The following is a 20,925-nucleotide window of genomic DNA, read 5'->3' on the forward strand; positions in this document are numbered from 1 at the left end:
GGGGGGGGGTGTAGGATGGTGCAGGTGTGTGTTTGTGTGTACAGGGGGTCCTTAGAGTATCCAGAGTGTATGAGTTCCTGGAGCTGCCCGTGGCACCAAGGAGTAGCCCCATAGCACGCAGCTCCTCATGCTCCCACCCCAGTCCCTGGCCGCATTTGGTGTCAGCATGCAGGGCCAGCACCACCCAGCACCATAGTGTGCAGCTCTTGTGCTCCTGCAGCGTGCGGGACCAAGCCCGCCTGGCCCCACAGCACACAGCTTCCTGTGCTCTTGCCCTCTTTCCCCCAGAGGGAGTCCCTGGCGCTGGCCTGAATTCCCAAGCTTGCAGGCAGGGAGGCTGGGATCAGCCAACTGGGTGGCCAGCAAAAGCCTGTGCCAGACAGAGGCTTTTTGTCTCTGGTGCCCCATGGCTCGGAGCTGGTGGGGGAAGGAAGAGCAATCAAGCCAGGCTGGTGCAGGGAGGGATGGAGTTGCTTAGGAACCAGAGCCACTCCTCCTGCCTGGAGGCACTGGCTTGCAGAGGGGCAGGGTTTACAGAGGGGCCCTGTGGGCTGGATGGAATTGTCTGGCCAGCCGTGTGACCATATTTTGTCTACCCTTGCTCTAGCCCCATGGTTGGAGAGTTTCACAGGCAAACTCCCCCATCTCTGCCCTTCAGGGAGCCCATTAATTGGCATCAGGGATTGAAAAGCCAGTGTGCCTAGAAGCTGGCTTGTTATCTGGCTCTTGGCTGTGCTGATTTCCCTTTGCCTCCCCCTGTGAAAGCTGTGATTTAAAAACCAGAGGGCTGGGAAGTCCAGCTTGGTAAAGTCTCCGTATGCCTGGCTCTCAGCCCTGCCAGCTTTCCCTTGCCACCCATACTGCCTAGCTGACGTGGAGCACAATGTGGTGAGGCAGGCTACTGTGCCAATGGGAAGGCTCAGGAGCCTTGCTGGCGTGGAAAAATGCCCCTGCCTCAATCTGCACTGGAATTTCAGACTGAGAAGCAGGTGGGGAACAGTTGACGGCTGCTTCTTTCCTCCCCTCCTGGTCTATGGGTTGTGGGGAGTAGCTTCCTCACAGCCTTCTCCAGACTGGTGACCATGAGCTTGGGAAGGCATGGGACTCTTTCCCTTGCCTCCACTCTTCCTAGGCACTATGAGGAGTTAAGCTAGGTGAAAGCATGCAGACATTCAGTCTCCCAGAAAAAAACTCTCCTGAAAGTGATTTAACTCTGGTTGTTTCCATGTTTTTTTTCTCTTGGAGTAGCCATTTTTGCTCTGAAAGAAAAAGCTAGAATGACTGCACACTTTGGGTTTCTACCAGGATAATGGCTATTCTCTAGGTGGAAACTGAATGTTTGTACATGGCCATAATTTTTCACTTAGATACCTATTTTTTAAGAAGCTTTAGCTTTACAAAATTCATTTAGCATTGCAGCATTTCTGTAGCTAGAAAGAAAGTTGTTATGTCCCTTTTACAGAAAGAGAGGCTGAGCAGTAGAGTTTAAGACAATTTTATGTGTACATACATGTCAATATTTGAGCTATTCTATTTGGGGGTTACTGGCACAGAATTTTGATCAGTTATATTTTTTATATTGTCCTGTCTTCACTTCCAAATGATCATTATTTTTTAGGTTGACAAGCTGCATTTTATATATTTAACACAAAACCCAAATATGTGGATTTTTACAGATGGAAGACCTTTAACTTTGGATGAAATATGGGAAGGTGTTCATGAGTGCTACCGTGCTCGTTTACTGGAGGGTCCCTGGGACACCATTACACAACAGGTTGGATGCTACTACTCTTTCACGGTATAGAATCCATTTACCGTGAGAATAGGTTGCATTAGACATACCTATTAAAATAAAATTTGTGTATTGTGGAATGATTCACAGATTGGTCACTAATTAAATTATTGAGAAGCCTGAAGTGTAACTTTCAATTTTAAATAGAATTGTAATAATCTTTAAAATTGGAAGGGAGAAAATTGCCTTGTCAATCAAATAATCTGTTATTGGTGACTAATGTGTTTAAAATTAGCAGATAATGAACTCAGTTACTTAAAAGAAAAAGCAGCTGAGTACTTGTAACTGTTTTACTATCTTCTGCCAGAGATAATCAAACCACCTATATTTACAATGGCTTTAATGTCCCTAGGATCATTCAAATAAAATTATGATTTGTTCACAATAATTTAATTATTACCCTCTGGAAAATGATGTAATTTGTGCATGGATAGGATGAGCCTTGTGGTTAAGGCTCTGAGGCCAACGCAGGCAACCTGGGTTCAGTTTCTGGCTATTCTGCAGGCCCCTTTTGCAACCTGGGATAGCGTTTTGTGATTTGTCTATGTCTAAGGAGGGTAATAATGTCTCTCTTCTGTTCTCTCCTCCTTTGTCTGGTCTCCCAGCTTAATGTTAGCTCTTCAGGGCAGAGACTAGCACCTCTTGCAGAATAAGGCCCTGATGTCAGTGGAGACTGTCACCATATGAATAACAGATAACAATATTGAATTGCAGGTAACAGGATCATAAACTGTAAACATTAATGAAAACATGAGCAGCATTCATGTTTGCAAGTTTGCAAACCGTTGTTGTTGTGTTTATTAAAATAACTCCTTGAGAGCCTGCCTGATGCCAGGTGTTTGTTATTTGTTGTGCACTTCTGGGCTCTTCCTAGGCATTCCCAGAATCCCCCTGTCACTGCATAATCACAGGTGAAGCATAAATTAATTTACCAATAAATTGTGGTAGCAAATAACCAGCCTTCTCCACAAGAGGGAATCATAGTTCAGGTTGTAAATGTATGTCTATATAGTAACTACTTCTACATAGGAAGAGAGAAAGGTGCAATTAGTCCTGTCTTCACTTTATGCCCAACTGATGGAGTCAGGATCTGTTGTGATACTTGCATTGCCACCTCAGAGGGACTGGGCGCTTGCACTGCTTTTGACATTTTAGAGACCCCTCTGGGATAAGGATGGAGCAAGCCATAGTCTCTGTGCTTTCCAAAAGAGCTGCCCTGTTTTGTGGGTAGAATGCCTGGGACAACCTGTACAAATGTGTAACAGAAGACTCCTCAGTGTGCACTTCAGAGTAGTAATCTTCTTTGGGGTGTTACCAGATTTGCCCATCACTTTGGGGTGTGCTCATTAGGAATATGTTTCTAGGGTCTTGGTAATTCTATCAATGTGCTGCTTGTGTTACTTGTGTTTCTATACAGAGCTGTCTATCACCCTTCTGCAAGTCTTCATCCCCAATGGAGCTATCTTGGAGGACTCAGTTTCAATGGGGCTGGATTCCTCCAGTCACCAAGTCAGTCATACACACACAAACACACAGAATAACATGACTTGCCTGACCCTGCCGGGTTGATCAGGGTGACAGGTTGACACCCTCATATGCCAAGAATCAGTTCATCAAAGCAACAGTAAACTGCAGTCAGACACAAGCACACATTTAAACAGAATACCTCTGAATCTGGCTGGGTGTCCAGATGACACACTCATGGGCCAGCATTCAGTTCATTAGGGCACGTTTGAGTCAAACTGGGTCAATTGGCCTGTACAAGCTGATCCCCTTATGTGTTTCAAACTCAGCATGTCCCATTCTTTAGCCTCTTGGTGAGCAGACCCCACAGTATTTTGGGGCTTCACAGGGATCTTTAGCTTAGGTAAAAGAAGCATTGCTGCCGAGCAAGCAGGGAAGAAGAAGTAGAGAAGGAAAATATACCCAGTTACTATCAGTTTAACTATAAAAGTTATTTATTGCTAAGTATATGAAATATATACTGGCACTAGTAGTAATAGACATGCAAAGGAAAAGCAAACACAGACAATTACAGTATTACCCTGGTTTCACTAAGTATTTGGGGAAACTTAGCTCATGCTTAAGTAATACAGTTCAGGTTCTGAAATTTATGCCTAGAGAGAAAAGAGAAAAAAGAGAGAGAGCTGGGATATCACCAGTCCAAGGCACTCAGTTTGCAAAGCTGACAGGTTAAAGTTCTCAGCATGACCGTTGAAGGGAGACAGTCTGTTCTCCCAGCGTCCCAAGAACAACAGTGGGTGATGTGCGAGATACTTCTTCTCTTGAAGCACACACACACTTTGCTGCTTTTTTTTTTTTTTTTACAGATTTTTATACCCTTAGTTCAGCTTCTTTCAAGCATTCTCAATAGTGTAAATCATTGTCTTTTCTCTTGACAGGGGGTTATCTGGTTTGGAACATCTGAAAAAACTGATTGATAATCAGGAAAAACATAAGGTTAGGGAGTAACCAGACACGTAGGAGCCAGCTTGAAATTACTGTGGATAGCAGATATACTGATGGGATATCTCCTGGTTTCTTCAGAAACAATAGATAGCTTGCAGCTTCAGGGTTTTGGATTTTTACTTGTGAACAAGCCTCAGCTTAGCATGGCTCTTCCAGTCTTTTAACAGACTTAAGGCAATTATTGGAGTGTTCATAACTTTTGCGGGGGGAGGGCTTCCACCAGTCATCCCGGAAAAAGTATGACAACACTTGTGGTCAGGGCTCCAACAAGCTGGACTCTGTGGTGAACACTTTACCATGGTTCAAATGTTGCCCATACCTCCTCTGACTCAGTCTCTTGCCTCAGCATTCCCTAACCCAGCAACTGAGTTTTAGCCAATTAAGTTTAAATAGGCCTCCCATAGTGGGCCAGGGACTGTACGGCCCGAGATGCCTATTAAACTTTACTTCTGCTTAGAGGTGTGTATGTATATGTGGGGGGGGGGGAGGAAGTACTTTGTAAATCCAGGTTAGAACTGGTCTGATAAATGCTGAGCTGGATGTGTGTAAATGTAGCTTGATTAGCATCTGGAGCACAGATTCCCCATCATGCAGTGCTCCCCTGCTTCTCTGATCCCAGAATTCACTGCAGTCTCTGATTCAGGCTTTCTGTTCTCCATCTTCCCTGTAAATGAATGGTCATCTGGTTCCATCTCAGATGCAAATGAGACCTAGGGCAGTTGTTTCACTCTTGTCACCCTTATCTGGAGGGTTTTAGGTGTGTCTCCCACTGCATCTTAATCAGTTTTTGTTTAGGTAGAGGGGGGGAGTCTTGATGAGTCAGACAGTCTGTGTCCTGTGTCAGAGTTCCCCAAGAACATGGAGCTGAGAGGTAACAGGTGCTGGACCTCTAGACTTTCTCTACAGTGAACTGTGGTTTAAAGCCACAATCAAACGTTTGTAGAAAGCCCCAGTGTGGTTCTTTCTTTGTAGAGGACTATATGCATCTATAAAAATAGTTTTCAATACCAATGTTCATGAGAATAAAGCAAGTGTCACTGACAGATGGCATGGACAATGTGTAAAATTAGGGTGTGGAAACTAAAAAATGAGTCACACCCAGTTATACAGAGATGATTTTTACCTGTTCAGGAGCAGTGAAATAAAAACTCTTCTTAAGCTTCATAACTGGAAGCTGGATACAAGCTACACGTACAGATCCTTGTGATAACAAGTTTTGTGGCTGAGAAAGTGTGCTGTGCACTGAAGCTACAATTTCTGTGGCCTCCCTCCAGAAACCACGCAGGAGATCTGAAAAATTTGAATTTAGGAAAAAAACACTTTGTAAGACAGTTGTAGCAGCAAAATATTAATTGAACATAGCACTGAGGTGACATCCCATTAAATGGGGAAGTTTTCAGAATGAGGTAAGCAGTCCTCCATGAATAAAACGGATTATATCTCTCAGACTGATGGCATAAGAGAATGCAGACATTAGCGTAATCTAGGGATTGCTGGTAAGTAGGGCTTACCATTTATATCAGAATTAATCAGTGGAATTATCTTTTTTCAAAAAATGCATACTTCATCAATTTTCTGTGTAGTCTCTTCTCCCTAAGGTCCAAGTTCACCACTGGTTTAGGACTACAGAATTCCATTGCCTTTAGTAAAGTTGCACTTCTTCACAGCAGTAGCAAATATGCTGTAAAGGTCCTAACTAGTTTAGCTGGGAGAATAAAGTATTGATGCTGCTAATACCCCACTCCCATGCATGAGTAACAGCCTGTGAAAGGAAGTGATTTTTAAAAATCTGTAGTGTGTTTGTTAGATTAAACCAGAAAGAAGCTGAGTGATGAAGGTTTGGTTACATATGGCTCTTCAGTCTATGTGAACACTGATCAATAAAGAGGCAAAGGGAAAGAGGAATGTGTGAAGGAGGGGGTACATTTTTGGAGCTGGCTCAGCTGGGAGGTAAGGACCCAGTTCAGTTAGTGGTGCCAGCACTATCATGAATTGTAAGTGCCAGCAACCACTGGTGTAACAAACACATTTCCCCTTGTAAACTGAGAGATGTTTGCCAGACCAAACATAAAACAGCAGTAAAAAATAAGACTATTCCCAAAGGTGTTACAGAATGTAATAAATATATTCTAAGTAATTGCCTACCAGTCTCAGACCAAAACAGGCTAGGACTACAGTTGGATCAGTGATTTTGAGTTGGATCAGTGATTTGAGTTGAAATGCACCTTTTTCTGTTCCTCTTCTGATTACCTGGGCTTATTTGACCATGTGGAATAAGCTTAACTGGTCACAGAGATCTCTTAGTGAGTCTCAGACTCAGTCTCTCCATACAAATGGGCAGCAATTGGAGAAAGTTCCTAGATCCTGTGATAACCAAAATCGAGGAATATGCAATATGCATATGCAGTATGCATATTGCTCTATTTTTGTTATCAGAAATAGCATTGTGGATCAGCTGTTTGCTCAAATTTTGTTTATGGTTTTGAACGACTTGTAAGATTTTATATTTATCTATCTATCTAAAATCCCTGGCTTGAATTCAGAAAGTGCTATAGATCAGCTTTTTGCTCAAATTTGATTCATGATGGTACGATGAACTTAGTAGTTTCACAGTAGTAGTAGTAGTAGCAGCAGTAGTTGGTAGGGTAGGAAGGGACCTGAGCAGATCATCAAGTCCAACCCCCTGGTATGGGCAGGAAAGAATGCTAGAGTCTAATGACCCCGGCTAGGTGTCTATCTAGCCTCCTTTTGAAGACCCTCAGGGTTGGAGCGAGCAACACTTCCTTTGGAAGTTGGTTCCGGATCCTAGCCGCCCTGACTGTGAAGTAGTGCCTCCTGATATCTAGCCTGAATCTATTCTCAGTCAACTTATGGTTGTTGTTCCTTGTTACTCCCAGTAGTGCTCAGAGGAACAGGGGTTTTTCCATTGCTTGCTGGTCTCTCTTGGCCAGTTTATAGACAGCCACCAGATCCCCTCTCAGCCGTCTCTTGTGGAGGCTGAATAGGTTCAGGTCCCATAGCCTCCCCTCGTAGGGCCTGCCTTGCTGCCCCCGATCATGCAAGTGGCACTCCTCTGAACCCTCTCGATGTTGTCCACATCCCTCCTGAAGTGCGGCAGCCAGAGCTGGATGCAGTACTCCAACTGCGGCCTGAGCAATGTTGCATAGAAGGGAAGGATCACCTCCTTGGACCTGCTCGTGATGCATGGATGCATGGCAAGGTTCAGTTAGCCTTCCTGACTGCATCCCCACATTGTTGGCCCATATTCATCTTAGAGTCAATAATGACTCCAAGATCCTTTTCTGCCTCTTTGCTGATGAGAAGGGAGTTCCCCAGCCTGTAGGTATACTGCTGGTTCTTCCTCCCCAGGTACATCACCTTGCACTTGTCAGTATTGAAACCCATCTTGTTCTCATCTGCCCACCCCTGTAACTTGGCCAGATCTGATTGCAGACTGCCCCTCTCCTCTAGTATGCCCACTTCTCCCCACATCTTAGTGTCGTCCACAAATTTGAACAAGATGCTTTCCACCCCCTTGTCCAAGTCGCTGATAAAGAAGTTGAACAGTGCAGGCCCGAGAACCAAGCCCTGGGGAACTCCACTGCCCACATCCCTCCAGGTCAAAAATGACCCGTCCACCACCACTCTCTGGGTACGGCCCTCCAGCCAATTAGCAACCCACCCCAGTCACCTAATTTTTTAATGAGGATGGGGTGAGAAACAGTGTTGAAGGCCTTCCTAAAGTCCAGAAAGACTATGTCCACTGTGACACCTGTGTCCAAGGATTTTGTGACCCGGTTGTAGAAGGCAACCAGGTTGGTCTGACAGGACCTGCCTCTAACGAATCCATGTTGATTGCCCCTCAGCATAATCTCCCCTGCTGGTCCCTCGCAGATATGCATCTGGATAATTTTCTCAAAGAGCTACTTGTAAGATCACGCACACGCACACGCACACGCACGCACACAAAGCTTTGTTATCTGGCATGAGTGGGATAAGGGGGGTGCCAGTTATCTAAAAATTCCAGTTATCTGGGAGTTATACGGAAGACAGTGCCATACTGGTAACTCAAATACTTGATGCACAGGCGCATGCTGGACAGACTCAGCAAAGATTCTGGTTGCTGAAGTGAGGATTTGTATTGGGGGATATTGGAAATTCTGGGAAATAGAGTATTCTGGTTAGTAAAATGCTGATTAACACAGCTTTTACTGTATAAAGTCTTACAAGTGGTTCAAACTCATGAACAACATTTGAGCAAACAGCTGATCCATAGTGCTGTTTGAATTCAAGCCAAGGCTGCTTTTGTTCACTTTTCCACTTTGGATTTAGCTATTGCTACCAGCTGGTAGGAGAAACAGGCTTCTGTGGCTGGGAGCCCCATGTTCGCCATGTGAGGGGCTCCCAGCTGCAGGAGTCTTCTTGCCCTGGGGGTGTGGGGAAACCCCTGGGGCCAGAGGTTCCCTTCAGGGGCTATCCACCTGCCATGGGAATGCGGGAAACCCCTAGAACTGGAGGATCACTGCAGAATGATCCATTCACTTCCTTAGGAATTATTTTCATACATTTTTATATACTAGTCTGTTTTTATTATGATAGGCAGAAGTCAACTGGTTACCTTTTCATAAATGAAATAGCTTGATAAATTGCATATTTTAATAATGATAATTGATAAACGAGAATGGTTTAATTGTACTTCCTCTGGTAATAGTCTTAAAATGTTCAAGGGAAGTTCCAGTGGTTGACTTTCTTCTGAACTAAATCTCCCTTGAGTCTTCAGTTATCCCTTTTCTACATCCTCTGGTAACTTGCTATAACTGTTTTAAATAATACAAATCAATTATAACACACAGCTGTTTAACAAAACTAAATGTTGGTACAGGTCTCTGTGGGTATTTCCTGATGGCTCATAATGACATCAGTTTAGCACACCTGGTAAGATCCGTGTGCGTTGGAAGTAGCTTAATTCTGCAATGACAAGAAAATTAAGTAGTATTTATGGATTACTGTTGCTTTTTCAGAACTGTTGCCAGCTCCCGTTTGGCTTCTTTTACAAAGGAGTCACAAATGGAGGTGCAGACATCTCATGACTATATTCTAAATTGTTTATTGTTGAGTGTTTTCACAGGTATTTTATGTCTGTTATTTCCCCTCCAGATCTTGTATTTCAAAAAAATATTCCTATATTCTTTTTAGGGTAATGTTTACTAGAAATGTGCTTTTTACAGGAAGCTGTCTTTCGTAATCTCTGTTGCAACCTGTTTTGAGCTGCAAGCATACCAAGCCCCACTTCATTTGTTTTCAGCTGAATTCTCTCTCACACTTTAAATCACAGCAGAATACCAGGCCTGTATCCTAGTGCATTAGCATCCTGCATAACTTTAGAACATCATCTGTTGGAATCCTTGACCTTCCAGTCTTAATTCCATCACAGAGAAATATCCTTTTGCTCTTCATTTTTTTTCTTACATTATCACTTTTTAAAATGAATTAAGTCAGTTTTGTCCCTACTTTGAGGTACAATGGGGATAACTATTAATCCCATTTTTATTTGCCATGCAGTAGTAGTAGTTTATAGCTTTTGCCAAAATAGTACAACAAAATAAACAATAAAAAATTATTTAAAAAAGTAAATAGCATTTATATAAATCATATTTTTACTAAAAATGTACAATAAGTTTTTCTGTTCTACCGGTTTACACAAAATTAAAGCAGAACATGATGTATAACAATATAAAAGAAAAAGTAAAATGAAATAGCACACAATAAAACAAAACAAGAAAATTGTATTTGATTTTAGCCCTTATTCTTTGTGCAAGTAGCACAAACACGCCTAAGGTATATAGGACAGGCTCCAAAGTGTTAGAAAGAAGCCAGATTGGTTTTTCTTCATTAGCCCAATTGTGACTGTCGGGCCTCAAACACTTGATCCCATGCATCCCTGGCTTGAGCGCTGGGTGGTGTATGCCTTGTAAATTTCTGCAGATCACCGAGTAGGTGTTCCTTCCTCAGGTAGTCTTCTCCTATCTTTCCTGCCACAACTTTGAATGTTCCTCAGTGGGAGGGTTAGCTACCTGGGGATCTTCTGCGGTGCACGGTCTACCCAACGGTCACCCACGGGGCTCTGTCACCCCTACACCCCATCCTCACACCACCTCGATGGATTGCTTGATCTTCGTGACCATGTACCTCTTCTTACATCCTGGAGGAGCCCCTTTGAATTCCTTCCCATCCGGGATGTCAGCCCCGAGGCCAGTTTCCTTACTCTGTCTCAGTGGTCTAGACTCGGGGCCTCACTCCTGGAATCTGCACTTACCTCGGGTGTACTCTCGCCCTAAGGCCTTAATCCTATGGAAAAGCGCAGCCTCAGGGGTGATCTGATGGCCACCTATAAGTTTATCAGGGGTGATCACCAGGATCTGGGGGAATGTTTGTTCACTAGAGCGCCCCAAGGGATGACGAGGTCGAACCGTCGTAAACTACTGTGAGACCGTTTCAGGCTGGACATAAGGAAGAATTTCTTTACTGTCCGAGCCCCCAAGGTCTGGAACAGCCTGCCATTGGAGGTGGTTCAAGCACCTACATTGAACACCTTCAAAAGTAAATTGGATGCTTATCTTGCTGGGATCCTATGACCCCAGCTGACTTCCTGCCCTTTGGGCGGGGGGCTGGACTCGATGATCTTCCGAGGTCCCTTCCAGCCCTGATGTCTATGAAATCTATGGGAAGCTCTACTGGCCTTCCCCTATCTATTCTGCTTCAAAGAGCCGTTCCTGACTCTCAACCCCTCCACCGGGGAAACAGAAAAGAAAAACATGAAAGAAAAACACACCACGACATGTCCACTATCACTAGGATTTAGGGCAACTTCCTCCCTTGGTCCCTTGCACCAGGGCACTGCATACTGAGTTCCCTATGGTCTAGCTAAACACCGACCTCCGTTCGGGGTCATGTACTCATGGCTTTCTACTCAAGTCGTCCCTTCCCCTTCTTTCCACTTCCTCGGCGAGCCTGGTGTTGCCCCTCTCTCCCTTCTGGGGCCTCCCAATCCGGCTGTCTCGCCTTTCCGTGGCCCTTGTTGCCTCTGTCGGGAACCTCTCGGCAGGGAGAGTTCCTCCTCATCCCCATTCTTCCCACTACTCCCACCTGTAGCGATGCCTGTTTTCGCTCGCACTTCGCTGTCTCCCCCGGTGCTGCTGCTCTCGCAAGTCACAGCTGGTGATGTCATCGGCCAGCCCCAGATGAATAAAGACATGACTAATGAGTAGCATGAGTTTCTCCCCCTGTTCCCACGGCATCTCAGCTCCAGCTGAAGGTAAGGAGTTTTTCCTTTTTTAGCTTCTATGTTTATTTTTTTCTCTTTTCCCTGTCCCGCCTGTCTCCTGTAACTTTCTTTTCTTATTTGGGGTCCTTCCCTCCAGTCTCTCCCGGGACACCAATATTTAATATTTTCCATGTATAGAGAGAACTATTTCCCTCTTATTTCTTCAAAGGACATGTAAAACCACAAATAATGATTTAAGTCATCAATCTGATTCTTCCTGCAGAGTGTACTCTGAATATGGAGTAGGCCTGTATGAATAGGGAAGTATTCGATTTGGATCCGGATTTGGCCGATGGCCAGTGTTTCAATTTGGAGATTTGGATCACTGTTCCGAATCAATTCTGCTGGAAGGTTTGGGGTCGATTTTGGAGATTTAGCCATAGAGTATAATGAGGAATCAATGAAATACCTATATTTTTGCCATTTTCTGGAAGATTTGGATGAAACTTTCAGGGATGGTAGCCCCTGCTGAGGGCATAAAGCCTGCCAAGTTTCAAGGAGATAGGTGCAGGGGTTTCTGCACCTCAAGCTGGTGACAAGCAAAACTCTTGACATGGGTGACACTGTGCGTGTTAAGGCACAGGGGGATGAAAATTGCAGGCATGCTAGCCCCTACTGAAGCCAAGAAGCCTGACAGATTTTAAGGAGATAGGTGCAGGAGATTCTGGGTTCTGGGGCCCTGCACCTCAGGCTGTTCACGGGCAAAACTCATGACATGGGTGATAGTGTGACTGTGTCTGTGTTAGGGCACAGGGGAGTGAAAACAGCAGTCTGCTAGGCCTGCTGTGGCCATGAAGCCTGCCAGCTTTCAAGGAGATAGGTGCAGGGGGGGTTCTGGGTTCTAGGGCCCTGCACCTCAGGCTGCTGACAGGCAAAACTCATGACATGGGTGGGTGATAGTGTGTGTTTGTTAAGGTGCACCCTCACTAGTGCTGTGGCCTCTACACAACACAGTTGTATGGCCCAATGAGGTCTCCTCCTCCCCTACAGCCTCAGTCCGGTCCACCACTTTAAATGACGACAGGTAAGATAATGTGGTGTTTTTTAGTAGACCAACTGAATAGTTAGAGAAATATATCTTAGCGAGCTTTTGTGTTGAAAAACTCTTTGTCAGGCTAAGCACCTGTATTTGGTGTATGTGTCTGCTGGTCGTAGATGGAAAGAATAGTAAGGAAGCCAGAGGCTGGCCTGGCAGATAATGCAGGCAAGAAAGCCAGTCAGTTAAAATGGAAGTGGAGGTATCAGGGGGTGAGGGATAGGCTGGGGTGGTGGGGAAGGGGGATGTTCCAGTATAGGTAAAAGTGCAGAAGTACCTGGGGAGTCAGATGTCTGGCAGGTTGTAGTGTGTCAGAATTCCACTATATTGAGTCCATGAGTTTCAGTACTTAAGGCCTATGAGGCTGATGAAGTGAAGGCCTGGCTTTGAAAAGTGGTTTGTAAATTCAAACAAGCACCTAACCTCATCACCAGAACTAAAGCCAACTTCCTACAGCGCAAAACCTGCCAACAGTCTTCAGTACCCTCACAAACTGCACACCAGAATCTATCAAAGACAATAATACCCAACTACCTGTGGGATCACATTCCTCACAAAAAACCACTCTGTCTCCAGTCTCTCAGGCCTAATCCTGAGAACAATTTACAAACCACTTTTCACAGCTGGACCTCTGAACTGCATTTCATCAGCCTCCTAAGTACAGAAACTCATGGACTCAATATAGTGGAATTCTGACACATTGCAACCTGCCAGACATCTGACTCCTCAGGTACCTTTGCACTTCTACCTGTGCTACATCCCACTTCCCCCTCCCACCCCAGCCTGTCCCTAACCCCCTGATGCCTCCATTCCATTTTCACAGACTGGCTTTCTTGCCTGCATTGCATGCCAGCCTCTGGCTTCTTTACCATTTGTTCTATCCAGGAATAGCACACCAACTGCAGGTGCTTACTCAGCCTACTAAAGGGTTTTTCAACCCAAAAGCTGGCATCCCAGGCAGCTAAGCTGAGTTCACTTGGAGTCTCACAACTCCACTGCAACCAGCAAGCCTCAGGCCTGTCAAAGATGTGACAGGTCTGGGCTTTCCCCAGCCAGGACTGTGTGCATGTGTGTTGTAGCTGGAGATTATGGTGTTTCCTACCCATCTTTCACCAGGGGATTCTCGGTCCTGGCATTGACAGGGCTGCCATGCCACCGGCAGTCCCGCCAGGCCTCCCTGACCCTGGCAGGGTGCAGTTTTAATGGTCATGCCCAGGACCTGGGGCCTCCACCTCCCCCCATAGCCCCAATCCCATACCACTATAAGTTCATCCTGGCACGGGAACTTAGCAGGGATATGTTCTTCCCCTGCTGGTTGGTCATGCAGTGAGTGCCCCCTCCAGCTCTGAGAGCGGGACAATAACACTAACTGGTGTAAAAACAATAGAATGGAATGGTGTAGTTGGAGTAAGGAGGGTGACACTCAGTCCGTCTGTAGGTGGAGTTTGGGGAACCCCAGCAGTGGGAAGTTCACCTTCAAGAACACCAGCTGCTCCACCAAACCAGGATCCAAGGAGGTGCAGTGGGGTGTCACAACATCTCCAGCAATGCTGAACATCCTCTTGCTTGGAACACTGGTTGGTGGACAGAACAGGTGTTGCCGGGCAGCTGTGCCCAGATCCTGCCATACCTGGCTACAGCTTGCCCAGTAGGCCAAGGGTTTGCAATCCAGTGGCTCCACGTCCTCAGTGAGATAGGTAGCCACTGAAGCCTTGGCGCTACTTGCCTAAGGCTGAGGTCTGGTGCATTTGAACCTTAGCATTGCAGCCATGCCCTTGGCCCACATTGGTAGCGGCTGGCATGGAGGAGACTGGCTGGTGCTGGTGCTGGGAGTGCTGGAATGGGAAAGTGGATCCCCCACTTCCACATTTCCTCTACTTTGCCCTTCTGCCTCCCTGACTGTTGACCAGCACCTGCATCTGGTGATTGAGGGTTTTTGTGCTGCCAATGCACATGCTCCCCTTCACCCTCTGGTCGCACATGCCTGCCAGGATGTGGACTGCAAGGGGTCCATCCATCTTCTGATGTTGTGCACACAGGGTGTACAGTGTAAATTAAAAACAAGCTGGAATCTTATTGGGGATAAGGCACAATGCCGCATTTGTTAGAACATAAAACATGCAACATAAAAAGAATAAAGAATGGTAAGGTTATTTGCTTCACTCATTCCCATGCATATGCATTAATTCATCCAGAAGTGACAAGGGCACACACAGAAAGAAGTTAGATAGTCCTGCAAAGGTTAAGGTATTACCAAGTTTTAAAGTTGCTCAAGGTCAGTCTGGTGGCCAGCCACGCTGACCAAGAGAGTTGGAGTCAGGTCTTGTTGGACGTACCCAAAACTCCTTCTTGCAGGTGGAAGAGACCCGAAGCCTTGTCTTTGAGTTCATTCTTTACAGTGATAGCAGTCCATAAAAGCCAGTGGATTCTGCTGAGTCAGACATGAAGGCCATCCTCCTTGTCCTTTTGGCAGGCTGGGATTTTTAGGTCATGATCTTCTGGCTTTGTGGTCTGCAGTCTTCAGGGTGGCCATCACTTGCAGTCTTCAGCCATCAGGATGAAGCATGATTTGGTGTTTGGTAATCCTTAACTTGATGTCCGCTGTAGCCCTTAACTGTTAAACCACAGAAGGCTATTTTCACCTGCTACAAGAGGACTGTCTTCCTCCATGCTGTCACATACATCCATCATGCATTTTTTCGTTACCACTTTCCACATACACTAGGCATATCCACATACACCAGACATACCACAAACCCTTACACAAGCGTTTTCCTTATACTAAATTTAAATTCTAAATTCATGAGACCAATAGATCAAATATGTCTAAAATCATGAGACCAATATGTCAAATACATTTATGCTAAGCAATAAGAAATTTAAAATAGGTGGTTGATTCCAAGCACTAATAATGACTGATCAAATTATAGTAAATATTAAATCATAACAAGATTAACTTTGTCTTAATCTTTTCCTTATATAAAAAGAGAAATAAAATAAACAGTCAAAGCAGTTATAGTCACTGCAATACTACATTGATGCCCTCCTTCAGCCACCTCACCAGTGCCTGCACATCTGGTGACACCAGCTTGCCCCAGCCAGGACCATTTATCCCCTGGAACTTCCCCATTTGGTTCTCAAGTTCCCTCACTATGGGCATCACCTGGCTAATGAGGGCATCAGCAGTGTTGAGGGTCTCGGTGGCCTCAAGAAAGGGCATGAGGACCACCAAGATCTGGGAGATGGTATCCCACTCAGCTCTGTTAAGGGGACTGCTGATCTCTATCTCCCCAAGCAAGGCCATCTCAGGAATGGCCTTCTGTTGCTCCACCAACTTTTCCAGCATCTGGTACGTAAAGTTCCACTGAGTCTCTACATCCTGCATGATTTTGTGCTGCGTGATGCTCATTTCTCCCTGTTTTTCCCACAGCGTCTTGGCCTGCTTGATGCTGCAGTGGAAGTAGCCCACCACCTTCCTACATTTTGAAATCAGCTGGGTGGTAGTGATGGCGCCATCACCAGCAGCCCTGTCCCTGTCCATGGCATCCCCGAGTATACAGTGCAGCTTGTATACCACACAGCGGATGCCAACAAAGTTGGCATCATGGATGGCCTTGAGCATACAGGCTCCATTGTCCTTGACCATGAACCTACAGGTGAACTTGCCCAGCGAGCCACCCCTGTACCATGTGATTCATGGCCACCATGATCTCCCTCACCATGTGGGACTTATTCAGCACCTCGGCTTGGAGGGGAGCCCACCAATGGCCTAACTGATCACACCAGTGCCCTGTGAGGGAGAGGTACGTGTGATCGCCACACTGGCTACTCCAGATGTTGGAGGTGAAGTGCAAGGCTACCTGTGGCCCTGCCTTATGAAGCTCCTCCCTCAAGTACTCCCTGCATGTCTCAGACAGGGAGGGCACCACTGTCCTCCTAAGGGTGGTGCATGCGGGGACTTGGTAAGTTGGGGCCATGAGCACCATGAGCTGCCTGAACCCTGGCTGCTCAACTAAGGAGAACGGCTGGCTATTCAGAGCAAGCATTTCCCCAGTGCTCTGGGTGATCTCGCTCGCCTTGGGAACCCCCCACCCTCTGTCTGCAGTTTTCCCCCACTGCTCCAGGGTGGCCTGCCTCTGCTTTGGGGGGACAGGGGCTTTGGAGCAAGCGGGAGACTTCCCTTTGGGCATACTCCCACTGGTGCCAAGCTGAGCAGGAGGGGCAAAGGGGTGCTGCCTCCTGAGAGGGAGCAGCATCACTGTGGTGGTGAAGTGTTTCACCTTTTTGCCCCAGTTGATCTGCCTTCTGCAGTGCTGGCAGATAGTTGGAGTACTGTGTCCAGTTCTGAGTGCTGCACTTCAGGAGGGATGTTGCCAGCATCGAGAGGGTCCAGAGAAGGGCCACTCATATGGTCGGGGGGCAGCAGGGCAGGGTATTGGACCTGAACCTGTTCATCCTTCACAAGAAAAGGCTGAGAGGAGATCTGGTGACCCTCTGTAAACTGACCAAGGGGGACCAGCAGGCAATGGGAGAGTCCCTGTTCCCCTGAGCACTACTGGGAGTAACAAGGAATAACAGCCATAGGTTGACTGAGAGTAGATTCAGGCTAGATATCAGGAGGCACTACTTCACAGTCAGGGCGGCTAGGATCTGGAACCAACTTCCAAAGGAAGTGTTGCTCACTCCTACCCTGGGGGTCTTCAAAAAGAGGCTAGATAATCACCTAGCCGGGGTCGTTGGACCCCAGCGTTCTTTCCTGCCCATGCCAGGCGGTCAGTCTTGATGATATGCTCAGGTCCCTTCCAACCCTACCAGCTATGAAACTATAGCAGACCTGGGATCATCTGCCACCTCAAAATGATCTCACACTACACTACTCCCCTGCTTCTGGGTTGGGGGTGGTGATCCTGCCTTAAACCCCTCCTCAGCAAGGTAAGGCACAGCAGCAGGAGGAGCTGACTCAGCTGAGCCACTTGCCTGAGCCTCCACAGCCTCAACCTTGTCTTAGATGCTTTCCAGAGACGAAGACCTGGGTCTAGGGCAACTTTGAGGGCTGTGGAGCACAAAGTCAGATTCCTCCTCGATCCTCATAATTGCTTTAGTCAGGGCACTCAGGTCCCTTGGTTCCAGCTCCAGCTCCTCCTCTCGCAGTGGGAGACTCACGCTAGGAGAAGAAATTGCAGTGGAGAAGACGGTTATTCTGCTGCTGGTACCTATTTCTGGAGTTAGAGGAGATGGTGCAGGTCCAGGAATGTCAGGTACTGCTCCCATCTCCTGGCTTCCTCTGGCACCAGAATCCTTATGACTGCTAGGGAAGAGGATGCGTCTGTTTGTGGGTGGGAGGGGGAACTTACAGCTCTAGCTCTCCCCCTACCCCCTCTAGCCCCTCTCCCTCCCCTGCCAGAAGACCTTTCGAGCATGCTTCATATTAACCTTTCTTGTGCTGGAAAATATGTGTGTGTGTCTGACTTCTTCTGTGTTGTGTGTTATGTTTACTCTATGTTGTGTGTAGTGGACTCTGGTATGATGATGATTATTGATTATTAATTTAAATCTGAATCTGTATCTGACTTCTTCTTCTGTGTTGTCTGTAGTCTGTATGTAAACTAACTATAAAATATTAATAACTACTAACTATATATAATCTCTTTTTCTTCTATGAATATCTGACTTCTTCTATGGTGTGTGTGAGTGTGTGTAATATGTGCTTCCCTGCATGGTGATGGATCACACTGCGAACGAAAACACTGAGTTTTCTTTTTAAAAAGTATTGGGGAAAAAAGCAATGAATATAAATTGAAAGAAATTAATTGGATAAGGATAAGTAAAGTAGAGGGATTCTAAGCTAAGCTAAGCTACATCCTATCCAATCCTTTCTAAGAACAAAAAGGAGCAGGCGACTGACTAAGCTAGTCCAGTACCTTTCACATGTTGTTACTCACTCAGGCAGAAACAGCTCACAAAAGGCACAGAACACCTACAGACAGAGGCTTTTACACTGTTTCTATGTCCCTCCCCCAGACACTGTGATTGGAAGGGGACTCAGGGAGAGATCACACTCACTGGCCAGGTAGAGGTATCAGTCCTTCCCCTCCTGCTCCCTCTCCCCTTTCTAAGTTTCTGTTTCCCCTGAAACACCACCTCTGAATCGGTTCGGAAAGTTTTAAACTTTTAGCAATTCAATGCAGATTTGGAGAGTTGGCCTCTGAATTGGGCTGAATCTTCTCCAAATCAAATCATGAACCGAAGCTTTGCACAGCCCTAATATGGAGTCCTACACCACCTACCCATGATAACTGCAGATCTCATTGAAGTGAATCTCAGTCTACTATTGGCCTCTCACAGTTTGTAGTGTTGTACCAAAGACAGACAGGTTTCTGAACCAGAGGTATTGAACATCTTTTTAGATGTTTGGAATTGATAGAGTTTACAAATATTGGAGAGAAGCTGTAAATATAGCAAGAATAATATTAATGGAAAGGGTCTTGGAGAGTTTAGAAATAAAGGTAGAAAATAACACATTAGAATCAGCCTGAAAATCTGAAAGCTAATGTATGTGGGAGAAATAATCTAAAAATGTATTTTCAATGGAGGGAGAAGCCTAGAAAACAGCAATGATGAAATAGAACATAACAGTGATAGATGGCAGCAAAAGAGATACCTACATAGAGGCATGGAGGTAACAATTTCTGTTTTATGTTTCTTACATGTCCACACCAGAGATATTGTAATAAATTTTTGGTACAACAGTACCAGAAGGAAACTAAGAAAATACCGCTTGGGAAACTTGTTGTATGGAAGGAAGGTTGAGGGGTAGAAAAGAAGAAGTGCGAATGCAGGAAAAGGCAGTAGAAACAGAGAAAGGATGATTAAGGAAGAATTGAAGTAAAGGACAGAAAACTTATTCATTGTAAAGCTGAACCTATTTTACTACTGTGTGATGCATAATTCAATAATCAGGCATCTAATAAGCAATGCAACCTAGATGTTTAATAACTGTAAAAATCATGTCCTACCTTTTATCTTTTTGGAAATTTCCCACTGCCCTAAGTGAGAGATCTGAGGATAGCATGTAATTTAAATAGTTATTTTTTTTTATATATTGATGAGAAGGTTAGGAATTTGGCATAGAGTTAATGGTTTGGGGAGATAATGTGATATGATATACTTGTATACTCACTTGAGCTGCATTAATCTTCTCTTTATTGTTAAAATTCATAGTTGAAATTGAGCATTTATTTATCTGCAGTGGTTTTGGACTGTAGCTCTTTCACGTTACAGCTCTATTGAAACATTAACTTATTGGTGTACCTGAAACTCCTAAAGACCTATGGCCGAACTTTTCAAATTTGGATGCCAAACATTAGGCACCTGAATAAGAGTTTCTAAGTCATTTTTAGATGTGCCAAGGACCTGAGGTTCCCAGCTTCAGATTCTAACTTTAGATGTAACTTTAGTGTCCAGACTTTTGAAAACTTTACCTTTAATTATGAAGACTTTGGAGTCTAATGACTCATTTACCACAATGTTAAGGACTGGCAGGTGGCTGGTCTACCCTTCCATGTACCTTAAATATGCATATAATAATAAAGTTTTATTATATGGGCATTGAGATGGTGTATGCCCAGTGCTAGAAATCTAGGCATCTAACTGAATTTACTGGTGTCAATATAGGTGCTTAAGGTGTACACTTCAGGGCTTAGGAAACAGTTGAAGAAGGACTAAGGGATCTAAATATTGGACATAGCCACCTGAAGTCATATCTGGGTCCCTGAACCCCTTTGTGGTTCTGGCACTGTGCGTGATGTTTCCCACCTTTAAACGAACAGGTAAAAATGTTGGCTGGATAAGCAAGCTGATTACAACCCATAGCGAGTATATCATCAAGAAGTGTTAGGATTTTTTCTTTTAGGAGTGTGATGTTGTTATAAACCCCAACCTTCCACAGAGAAAACAAAGTCATAAGCAGGAAAATATAGATGTCCTAAGGTTTAAACAATGTTTAGTGATGATGGAATGTAAAAAATCAAACATCCAAGGATAGAAATCATATTATCTTATTACAAGAGACTCAGCAGTTGAAAAACTACTCTATAAACCTGGAATGGAAAGCCTGATGATTTGAAGGTCTCACAGAAATAGTTTAAAAATCTTATGGGTGGTTCATGAATGTGGAGACAATGAAAGATCACAAAGCTTATAGAACACATAGGAGGGATGTCGACAGCATGGAGAGGGTCCAGAGGAGGGCCACTCGTATGATCAGGGGACAACAGGGCAGGCCCTATGAGGAGAGGCTACGGG

The 20,925-nt window shown here is 45.2% G+C and overlaps 1 protein-coding gene across 3 annotated transcripts in view; it reads left to right on the plus strand.

The window, feature by feature from the left end:
• ATG10 (autophagy related 10) overlaps positions 1-20,925 on the plus strand; it is a 160,576-nt gene that overhangs the window by 104,280 nt on the left and 35,371 nt on the right. For all 3 annotated transcript variants that reach the window (XM_019532317.1, XM_019532318.1, XM_019532316.1), the window contains exon 5: positions 1,677-1,774. In XM_019532317.1, coding sequence (XP_019387862.1) covers positions 1,677-1,774 — 98 coding nt within the window. The remainder of the gene's footprint in view (positions 1-1,676; positions 1,775-20,925) is intronic.

The sequence above is a fragment of the Crocodylus porosus genome, unplaced genomic scaffold (assembly GCF_001723895.1).
Source record: "Crocodylus porosus isolate Cpor-Errol unplaced genomic scaffold, CroPor_comp1, whole genome shotgun sequence".
NCBI lineage: Eukaryota > Metazoa > Chordata > Crocodylia > Crocodylidae > Crocodylus > Crocodylus porosus.